The sequence below is a fragment of the Lepidochelys kempii genome, chromosome 5 (assembly GCF_965140285.1).
Source record: "Lepidochelys kempii isolate rLepKem1 chromosome 5, rLepKem1.hap1, whole genome shotgun sequence".
Taxonomy (NCBI): Eukaryota; Metazoa; Chordata; order Testudines; family Cheloniidae; genus Lepidochelys; species Lepidochelys kempii.
Genome location: NC_136384.1, coordinates 66007357 through 66019102, shown reverse-complemented (window position 1 = coordinate 66019102; position 11746 = coordinate 66007357). Strand labels below are relative to the sequence as shown.

General features: G+C 36.5%; 1 protein-coding gene across 7 annotated transcripts in view; it reads right to left on the bottom strand.

The window, feature by feature from the left end:
- Positions 1–633: 633 nt before the first annotated feature.
- Positions 634–11746, bottom strand: part of PPIP5K2 (diphosphoinositol pentakisphosphate kinase 2) — a 99136-nt gene continuing 88023 nt past the window's right edge. For 5 of the 7 annotated variants that reach the window (XM_073344611.1, XM_073344610.2, XM_073344616.2 and 2 more), the window contains 3 exons: positions 9100–9246; positions 5265–5390; positions 634–2470 (listed from right to left, as the gene is read on the bottom strand). In XM_073344611.1, coding sequence (XP_073200712.1) covers positions 2403–2470; positions 5265–5390; positions 9100–9246 — 341 coding nt within the window. In that variant the 3' untranslated portion in view covers positions 634–2402. Of the gene's footprint in view, positions 2491–5264; positions 5391–9099; positions 9247–11746 lie in introns of all 7 variants that reach the window. The other 2 variants (XM_073344612.2, XM_073344613.2) reach the window with 2 other exon arrangements.

Genomic DNA, 11746 nt, shown 5'->3' with positions numbered 1-11746 from the left:
TTCACATGCCACATCTCATGCCAGGGCAGAATGTTTCTGGAGTATGTACATTTTAATAAATTGAGCCATCAAATGTACTGTAACCTACTCTAGAATTTACTTGAAACACAAATTTGAGAGTCAGCTACCCCAGGCAGAAGCTATCTGCTCTAAGTTTCACAAGTAGGCTGTTTGAGTGTTTGGATAGGTTCCCCCCCTCCCGCTCTTTAATTCTTCTTTTAGACTAATGGAAATTCTACTGAATTTGTGTTTCTCTGGAAGTTGTTTCCCTACTTTTGATTTGCCCAGATCTTGTCCAAATTATTTTTCCTTTTCATATTTGAGCGACTTTAGGCCCTGATCCTTCAGTTTGTTGCATGAGGACAGACTGCTGTGCCCATAAGGACCCCCCCAGAAGTCAAAGGAGCTCTGCATGGGTGCAGCAGTGCACTCACAGGCTTAGTGTTCTCCTATCCCCATTTCAGATGATTGCTTTTAATGACGACATACATGGCTGCCTCCAATTCTTATACAAATTCATATTTCTAAACATGTTTTATTTCAGCTTTTTTGCACTGGGATGAGCAAAAAAGCAGGTAAATATACAGAAAGTGAGATACTATCTATTCATGAAAAAGCAGAAGAGACATTAAATTAGCCATTAACCTTGTTTTTTATTTAGGAGCGCATCAAAATTTTTATACCAGAGCTTTGGTTGACTGGAATGATATGCACGCTTAATTTTAATAGTGTTTTTAAAAAACAGTAAACATGATGTGTACATTCAAATGTGTGCAAGACAAACATCGTCAATACTACATGGTTACATTATAGAAAATGAAATGTTTGAAATATATAGCTGTGAACCCTTTATGTTTTTGGTATAATTTATTTAGTCAGCACTTAATAGGACTATTTTCTAGAAGCCATTTCACATGTGCCCTATTTAAAGATTTGTACTGACTCTATGGCAAGTTCATAGTGTAACTGTAGTTACACTGATAATTTCTGGATAAGGAAAACAAGGCTCTTATGCTTAAATATTTCTTTGACACTAAATCTCTTGTAATTTAAACTGGAAAAAAAAGTCTAACTTGCAGTTTATAAAGTTATTATTAATAATCAGCCGCTTGAACTTTCAAAAGGGGACAATGACATTTTGAATACATTCTATAATTCTAAATGCCACAGATGAAAGCACAAAACTGCTGAACCTGGATGATTGCTCTTCAAAATCTGACCATTTAAAAGCATAATCTGAGTTGCTGAAGCTTCTCATAGTTCTAATAAAGTCTTCAACACTCTTAATGAGAGCCGCTGACAACAGCTGCGTTTAGAATGCCAATGGTATGAACATTACAGAAAATGCTGAAGCTTAAGTAGTCGGATAAACTTGGAAACATTAAACATTCTGGTAACACTGCAGTTTCTCTTTAATATGAAAGGGCAGTAGGATGCACCACCTACAGATGGGGTATTTAGAGTTAGATACCAGACCAACTGTAATCGCTCCTTAAAAACCTTGTCTTTTAATGTGGCCTTTTTTTAAGTGACTTTTTAAAAAACAAACCTATGTAGCAAATAAAGGCATCTTCTTCAGTAACCAAAAGAATTTCTTAGAATAAGAAAATATATAAACAGAAATCTTTTCTGTAGGAGGATATACAGACATATACCTTATATAACCGTGTATATTAAACAACAAAATAAAAAGTATATTCAAATGTTAGGAGTCTGATGTAAACAAACAACAAGGAGATTCAAAGTGAAAATACACTATCCTTACTTCACCCCATTGTGCCTCGTTACTGCAGCATATATGGTATTAAAAAATTCAAATGCAAGAAGCTCTTGTTTAACTCAAAGAGCCAAGCGATTTCTTTGGAAATGTATTCAAATAAAAAAATGCTCCTAACCAAGATCATGTGCATCAAATTTCAGCCCAGGAAAAAATTCACAGTCACATTATAAACCCCTTGAAAATAGGAGTTTATAATGACAACTACAATGGCGCTTTGAGAGCCACTATAATATATACTATTGGGTTGGGGCGTTTTTCTTTTTGCTCAGTATACATATATAGTAAACAGAAACTGGGAAAACCGGCGTGCAGCTTTTTCATTAAAGTTGTGCAATTCATTGAACTGCTGAGTAAACCTCTTTGCCTTAAATATTTTAGAAAATGAGAACAGACTTTTCAGCTGAATATATACAGTGTGCACTAGCTAAGAGTATTTAAATTTATATACAGGTAAGTGCACCAAGACAGACAGAGACAATAATGGCTTTGGAGAGTTGAGTCAAGGTTTAGTTTGCTTTTCTACCATTAAAAATGCACACTGAAGATTGTTTTTGAAGGAAGATGCTTCCAATTTTGTCTGAAGTGCTTCATTTCTTCTCAGTAAGGGTTTAATCACCAAATTTCATATCAAGCTAGATTCTTTTGGAGATGGTGTAACATCAGAGGTGCCACTGGAGGGTCCGCTGGTAGCTGCAGAGAAGCAAAAAACCCTACACTGGTAAGATTGTACAGCAAAAGAAAGGTCAATATTAAAACTTACATCAATCTTGCTGTAAACTGAATTCAGGTAACCCATTATAATCACTAAGTAACAAGTGAATTAAGTAACTTTTGAGATGTTTGGACTTAAGTTAGACCTACTTTGACACTGTTACAATGTGTTGAACAATTCACTCTTGAAATTCAATAGTCTGCCACAGATGAAAAAAATAACCCACCAAGAGCAACTGTTTGTGAAACCCTCTAACATCTGCTCTTATAGAAATCAGACAGTCAGAAGAGGGAACACATTTTAACAAATTATATTTATCTGAGCTGCCCTGAAAGCCACAGAAAAACAAACAATTCTTTCTGTCTAATGAAGAGGCAGGAAATTGGTGGGAAATAATATTTTCAAGCTTCTCAGAGCTGTAGAACAAATAAAGGAAAGTTTTTACAAACTGTTCTTGACAGCATTTTTAAACAGATTTACGTATATACTTGAGCCAAACAACTTAAAAATGTGTTGAAGCAAATTTCTAGTATAAACTGAAGATAGAGAAGGCAGTTTCAGTTTTTCCAATAAGATGTTCAACCTTTTACTATAGTCATTTACAATAGTGTTGAAGTTTTTCATATGATTAGTTATAGTCAAACAAATAAAAATTCTTGGATTCATGTACCTGTGCATAGGCTTTGTGGGAAATCTCAGCCAAAGGCTCTAAAACACTGGACCCAATAGGGGAGTAATATGGTATTCCTGCTGTGATAGTTAGACTGGCTTCAGTGCTCCAAACAGTCAGCTTCTTTTAAGCAGGAAGCAACAATAGACCCCAAACAGCCAATTAAAAAGGACAGAAGACAAACTTCAATATCCCTTAAATCTCTGGAGAAGATAAATGGTTGACTCGGGGGGAGGGGAATCACATTGCAACAGGAAGCAAAAAACTAAACAAGACATATCCTAAAGAACAAACATAAGACATCTTGAAGGGATAAAGATAGTTACCACCCAGAAATATATTTCTGGGAAGTACACTGTTATAACAGCTATCAAAAAGATGTAACACCAAAGTATTAAATAGGGAGGGCAGAAAAGTCTGAGGACCCTTCAAATGGAAGATTTTGTAACAGATAGGGCAAATCTAAAGAACAGCATTTTGTAAATGCACGTAGAAAAGACAATTCTGCTTCTTTTCAAATCTCCTGGATAACATCGGGTAAGAAGTTGGCAAACTCTCACAGAGGGAGCCTTGCTAGGCAAATCTAGAACTTGAAGGCTACGTTTATAGGATTCAGTATTTAGACATGGTTCTCTTGGAGACAGAACCTGTCAAGACTGAATTAAAAGAATTAAAAGGTGGATGAACTTGACAAAGATTTCAGTCAGAGCTAGAAAAAACCTAGGAACCTTTTTGTTTCTTAAATAGACACTGGGCCTGTGGAGAATGGCTTCACTGGAATGGATCTATTGGCAAATGATTAAGGTGAAAGTCAGTCACCCTCTTTATGATTCATCTGTTGCATAATGTATTTATTGTGATTTACAGAATTTAGTTGTAAACTGGGTCACTAGAATCTGAACCTTACTGTACACAAGGTTAAATTTATTGTTAGAAAAATGGCTTCACTTTGAAAAAACCCAAGAGCAACTGAAAAAAGAGCTCTGTTTCATTTGGATCATATTAATATCAAATAGGACAAGAAGCAATGGGCTTAAATTGCAACAAGGAAGGTTTAAGTTGGACATTAGGAAAAACTTCCTGTCAGGGTGGTTAAGCACTGGAATAAATTGTGGAATCTCCATCATTGGAGATTTTTAAGAGCAGGTTAGACAAACACCTGTCAGGGATGGTTTAGATAATACTTAGTCCTGTAATGAGTGCAGGGCACTGGACTATATGAACCCTTAAGGTCCCTTCCAATCTTATGAGTCTATGATCCTATAACAATGTGACAAGTGCCTCATGTACTTGATAAACAGCTGCAAAGAATTAGTCACGATTAAAAATTTGTTTAATTGGTAGTTTTATTTATTTGTTTGTATGCGTCACTCCAAGGCTAAATTTCATCTGTTTAACACAGGGAGAAACACTGAATTTGATTAATATCAATTGCTAAAACCTGCCCAAGTCTAACCCATCAAAACTAAAATCTAAAGCCTATGGGGCTATTGGGAGCCGTGGGACACTACTCAGACCTTCACCTGCATGGATGGAATGATCCTTTCCTCTCTGCTGATTTATTTAACACACAGTAGCTCGATTATACGTTTGCATTAGGACGATCATCAGAGATACTAGATTTCTGAAGAGCCATAGTACATTAAAACTGCCTTTATCACCAAAATATTTGTGTGTTGCTGCCTTTTTTTTTTTTATTATTAAACACACTGTGTCTAACTGACTTGAGTCTAAATCTGGAAGTCTAGTCCTAACTGCAGATTGACTGCCACCAAGTCACCTGAATACAATTTGAAAGTTTGTTTGTAACCACCAGGGTACACTACATCTGTATTCTATGGAGGCCACAGTTCAGCCATTATTGCTGAAGTGTTATTTTTAAAGTAACTGTACAATGCCTTAATGAATTTATTTTGTGACTATCTGAATTATTCCAAATACAAGGATAGGGATGCTATTTCATAACATTCTTGAAGAAATTATTCAACAGGTAGATGGCACACTATCTTAAATATGTAACAAATCTTTGCATCTTGAATAACTATTGGGTATATTTAAGCAAAAGAATGAGCTGTTCTGCCTCTGTGACAGAAGTTACTTACATAAGGCTGGTTTCTCTATTGCTAGCCTCTCAGGCAAGGCTGCAAGTGGTGTTGGCTGGATTTTTGCAGGGGTGTATGTATTTAAAGAACTTTTTCTTCCAGACAGTGAACTCAAATACGCTGAAGCTGAAGGGGGGGGGGAGGGGAGAAAGGTCGTCTTTACCATCATGAACAAAACGTTTGTCAAGTATTTGCAGATTACCAAAATGAAAAAAAGGCACAAAGTCTATACTTATGGAATCTGGAATCCAGCCATGGATTTTGGGTTTTTGGTCTTTATTGTGGCTTCATAGTGTGGGGAAGGAGATGAAATCTGCCTGATCCATCTTAAGAAAGCAACACAAGAGCTTCACAGTGCCAGGAATAATCAGGTTAATGAACAGCGAGTGTTGCTTTGCCAGAAGTGCTCCTGACTTTTGACAGGGCATGTAATGCTGCGAGGACTGGCATTTTGTTTGCTCTACCTAGTCTGAGACATTTAATTAACAAGCCTATAATGGAGCAAATAGACATTTGGAAGAGGACCAAAAAAAAAAAAAAAAAAAAGAGTCCACACACAAATGAATTCTCCCCAAAGGGAAATAGGGTGGGGAAAAATACTTCTTTCCGCTGCCAAAAGCATTCATGCTCCATCCTGTCAGTAACAAGAGCACTGACCCTTCCTCCCAAGTACCAAAACTTGTTACCAATAAAAGCCAACTCCATACCCACAGGGGAGCCCTTTCCCATAGCCACTAATTAAGACTCCCTCCTCCTTCCAACTGCCAAACACTCCCTCATAAAACAGGGCAACCTGACCCACTTCCTTTCCAACAGTTAACCATTTAATTCTTTAAGGTCTCAAACTCTAGATGGCAAGCCCTCTAGGTTTCCTCTCAACATCGCAAATGACAATTATTTTTCTAATGAATCCTGAAAATTAAGATTGCATTTTAAAGGGACACTATCCGCTTAAAACCTCCTTTTTCCCCCTAAATGTAGTATACCTGCTGGTGAGCCTCCGTGTACATTTTACAATCATTTTTCTATTTCAAAAAAATGTTTCTCCATCTGTTCATGTACAAAAGACACATAAAACAAGATGGGGAATTGACTACACTGGGTAAAAAATGAAACGGACTATTCATAAAGTGCTGTCAAAGTAAAAACACTAGAAAGAGGAAACCAATCTTGTTTGTTATACTATATCAAAGAATAGCAAGTACAATTTTTACCACAAGTAGTATAATTTCTTTACGTGCCCCTCCAAAGTTTGCATTTCCCCTTTCACCCTACACAAAAAGTATAAATATCAAAGTGAAAACCACACATCTTGCAAGTCTAGCATTGCAGAAAACTGTTTCAAGAGAAGCAGCAACAGAGACACAGTGGAAGGCAATCATCCCCAGCACATTCACATCAACAAGATGCAAACTTGAGGTTCTATTCTGGACCATTTAAACAAACGTAGCATAGGGAATCTTTTATAGAAAGAAAATTAAATGAAGAGATATTGTGCATGTGGAACATTCAGATTCAATAATAAAAAACGAAACAGGAAATGCAGATGTTCTGGTTCTAGAAGGAACATTAGCTCAGCCAGGTTGAACATACCGTATTTTCTATTCCTGTATTTCTGGTTAACGGTGTAGTTTAACATCTGTTTGCCATAATACACATACCACAAAGCATACAAGATGCACAACACATTTAAGTTTGGTTTAGTTAACATTGGCATTAACAGATATCCTGTAACAAATTACATCCAACGTGGAAATGTAGTGTAAGCCACAAAGTACTGCATATTTGACACTAGTAAAATTGATTTTCCCCTGCATTCCAGACTTGCAATAATGTGGGTGGGAGAGTGTTTTCACTAAAATAAGAGAATGATTAATTGGCTCAAGTATGATAATGTTCCCAAGTTTGCCATATTCCAAAGAAACCAATGACCACATAGTGAAAAAGTACTTCAAACATATTAAGAGTTGATTAACATTTTCGGTAAATTATAGAATCATAGAAATGTAGGACTGGAAGGGACCTCAATAGGTCATCTAGTCCAGTCCCCTGCACTGAGGCAGGACTAAGTATTATCTAGCCCACCCCTGACAGCTCTTTGTCAACCTGTTCTTAACCCCGGCCCCAATGATTGAGATTCCACAACACCCTCCCCCAGATAATTTGTTCCAGTGCTTAACTACCCTTCCAGTTAAGATGATTTTCTTAACATCTAACCTAAATCTCCCTTGCTGCAATTTAGACCCATTACTTCTTGTCCTGTCCTCAGTGAATAACAATGTATCACCCTCCTCTTTATAACAACCTTTTACATACTTGAAGACTGTTATGTACTTCCTCAGTCTTCTCTTTTCCAGACGAAACAAACCCAGTTTTTTCAATATTTCCTCTTAGGTCATGATTTTTAGACCTTTAATCATTTTTGTTGCTCTCTTCTGAACTCTCTCCAATTTGATCACATCTTTCCATGAATGTGGTGACCACTACTCCATGAGTGTGGTGCACACTACTCCAGTTAAAACTCCTGCTCACACATCCCAGAATAATGTTCACTTTTTTTTACAACAGTATTACATTGTCAACTCATATTTAGTTTGTGATCCTCTATAAACCCCAGATCCTTTTCTGCAGAACTCCTCCTTAGGCAGTCATTTCCCATTTGGTATTTGTGCAGTTGATTATTCCTTCCTACATGTAGTACTTCGCATTTGTCCTTACTGAATTTCACCCTATTTTATTTCAGACCATTTTGTCAAGATCACTTTGAATTGTCCTCCACACTGCTTGCAATGCCTCCCAGTTTGGTATTGTCCACAAACTTTGTAAGTATACTCTCTATACCATTATCCAAGTCATTTATAAAGACATTGACTAGAACCAGACCTAGGACAGATCTCTGTGGGAACCACTTAATATGCCTTTCCAACTTGACTGTGAACCACTTAACTACTTTGAGTACGGTTTTCCAACCAGTTGTACACTCTCCCTCACAATAGTAAGTTCATCTAGGTCAGGGATAGTCAATAGGTGGACCACAGGCCAAATCCAGACCGCCAGACACTTCTGAATGGCCCCCAATCTTTTTATTTATTTATCTTTTTAAATTGTTATTATTTTCTCCAGAGCCCGGACTTTGACTATACCTTGACCAAGAAATTTGGACCTTGCCAAAAAATAATTGGCTACCATTGGTCTAGGCTATATTTCACTAGTTTGTTTATAAGAAGGTCATGTGAGACAGTGACAAAAGCCTTAAAGTCGAGATATAGCATGTGTGCTGCTCTCCCCCATCCACAAGCTTTGTTACCCAGTTGGTTTGACATGATTTGTTCTTGACAAATCCATGTTGACTGTTACTTATCAGCTTATTTTCTTCTAGGTGCTTACAAAGTGATTGTTTGATTATTTGCTCAATTATCTTTCTGGGTACCAAAATTAAGCTGTCTGGTTCATAATTCCCTGAGTTGTCCTTATTCCCATTTTTATAGACCAGTACTATGTTTGCCCTTTTCGGATCCTCTGGGATCTCTCCTGTCCTCCATGAATTCTCAAAGAGAATTGCTTATGGTTCAGAGATTTCTTCAGCCAGTTCCTTAAGTATTCTAGGACACATTTCATCAGGACCTGCTGACTCGAAGACCTATGAATTTGCTAAGTAATTCTTAATTAGTTTTGTCCATATTTTAGCCTCATATCCTACCCCATTTACACTGATATTCGCTAGGTTAGTCATCCAGTCACTGATAATCGTTTTGATCTGTTCACTTTGAGAAATGGCCTATGGATCAACTATGACCAATAGTGTTTATGGTTTACAGTAAAAAAAATGAATTACAACATAGAGCAGCAGACATCTCCGGTAGGTTGTCACTTGAAGTAGCAGCAATGGAGGCAAGAAATTCATCCACCTGCTTTAAAGACAGGGAGTTGTGCAGGGTTTCTAGAGGGCAGATGGAAGGCACCATGGAATATAGTTCAAAACCTACAAAAATAAAGAGAGAGAGAGGATTTCCAGACATTAGAAATAAGACCAGAATGGAACTGTTGTACAGACAGGAAACACTGCATAAAAATGAACATAAAGTACATGTCTGATATCAAAACATGCAAACATACAATATCCTTGAAGTCATGACATAAAATGCTATGCATTATGGAGTTAGAACAAGGTATGTCAGATTCTGTCATATAGTAAGCTCAAGATAGCGTACTACAGACTACAATACCCATGTCCACATAAATCAATCAGTGTACACAGATACAAAATATATCTTTGCTTTAGTCTTTGCTCAGTACAGGAAGTTAACTACTGTTCCAGACAAACTTATTCAATCATTAAAAAAGGTGGGGAATGTCAGTATTTTCCCTACTTGTTCCCATACCGGTCATAACAACATATAGGTAACTAATTCATTCAAGATGGAGTAGCAGCGTGGTCATGCTGTGAACATTTTTAACTGAGTTGCTCTGACAGAGAACAGCTAAAAACATTGGCATTCCTGACAGGCAATACCTTGTAGCATACACTCTCTAGCCTCTCAGGTATGCTAGGGACAAGACTTGCTTTCGGTTTCCACTTTAAGGTTCTCCAAGACCACTACCAGCATTTTTTTACCTTGAGACTATATTTTAATTTTATAACAAACATTTATACCTATCTTTACTAAAACAATGATTTATATCACTAGAAATTTCACAACTTAAAATGGCAAATGATACCAAGTCAAAATTGAAGTGTTATTAACTTTGTTTCCCAATATTAGTATAGACATATTGACATTTCATAAACCAGCCATGCACGTTTTTATTCCTAATGAAATAAAACAAAGCATTTAAAATACATATCTATGCTTAATAGTGCAGTTTTGTGAACTGATGTAAGCTTGATAGCATTCAATGAAATCTGCATCTCACAGTATTTCAAAAGAGGAGACACTAGTCCACATTAGCATTCTTATATACAGCTGCAACATTAAATTTACAGTATTGAACTGAAAAATTAGAAATTGGTATATTTCTTCCGAGATGTTTATTTCAATGAAAAGACAATACTTAAAGAATGTCCAAAATTTCTGTTCAAGGTACATTTCTTTTTAAACATAAAACATAAGAATGGCCTGACTGGGTCAGACCAAAGGTCCATCCAGCCCAGTATCCTGTCTACCGACAGTGGCCAATGCCAAGTGCCCCAGAGGGATTGAACCTAACAGGTAATGATCAAGTGATCTCTCTCCTGATACCTTTGTAAAGGTATCAATATGTGAACTTCCTCAAAAAACATTACTAAGCATTTACAGAGAAAATAATTCTACAAAATTTCAACTCAAGAACTTTTGTATTCATATTTGGACCCAGCCTTGGATTCAAATGAGAGCCAATCCTGCTAAGCAAGCTGCTCAAGGGTACTTAAATCAGCTTCACTTACCCTATAACAGTTCTAATGTTGCATGTTTTTAGAAACTCAGATGTCATGTGCAAAACAAACACCACCACACAACGTCATGTATACTTTCTTTAATATGACAGCAGCTAAGCTGCAGTATAAGCATTAAAATAAATGTGTTTGGCATAAGTGTAAGATACTAAAAATATTATGCATGCGTGCAAAGCGCAAACCCTTTCTTTGCATTACAGTAAGTTCCACCAGATTTAAATTTTAAGCTAACAAAAGTGTTAACAGCACAAAAATGTTTTCCAAAATATTTACATTTTAGTCTAGCAAACAATTTAGTGGGACAATGTCAAGTTAGGTCATGACACATGCTTTAAAAAAAACAAAAACAAACCTACTTATGTTTCAATGCCTATTCATGATGATGATTATTATTACTACTACTATGGTAACAGCTGTTATAGAAAATCCATAGGAATTTTCAAAGAAAATTTTAGAAGAACTAACTATTTATGTTTACTTTTTGAAATTTCATTTACCCAGACCACTCAAATAAAACTAGTAACTTTTTAATGGCTTTTTAAACAAATACCACAGAAACCCACTTGCCCATATTATGTCTTTTAAATAGGTTGTCTTTATAAAACAATTTTTAGCCAAAAATGCCTGACAGTGTATATCCCTTTAAATAATATATGTGCCTGCCAACTACCCACCCTTGGGTTTTGGTTGTATTCACCTGTAACCCCTTCAAAATACAAGACAACGAAAGGGTTAACACAGCAATTTAAAAAGTCATCCTACTGTCTTACATTTAATAGCTAGAAACACATACCACTGGCGCCTAGAAATTCCAGAGGAAATGGACCAGCACTAAAGAGGTGTGGATGTTCTGCATAGAGCCCCACAAAATAAGGTAAAGCACTGTCAGATTACTTGTTTCAATGTGTTCCTTGAATTAAAGATGAAGGGGCAAGGGGGGGGGGGAAATAAGGGGGTGGAGAGTGTCTGTGAAATGGGTTAGAGGTTGTAATGACATCACAAAGTTATGGAAATAAAAGAGTGAAAGGGAGAATTAAATGACAGTCCA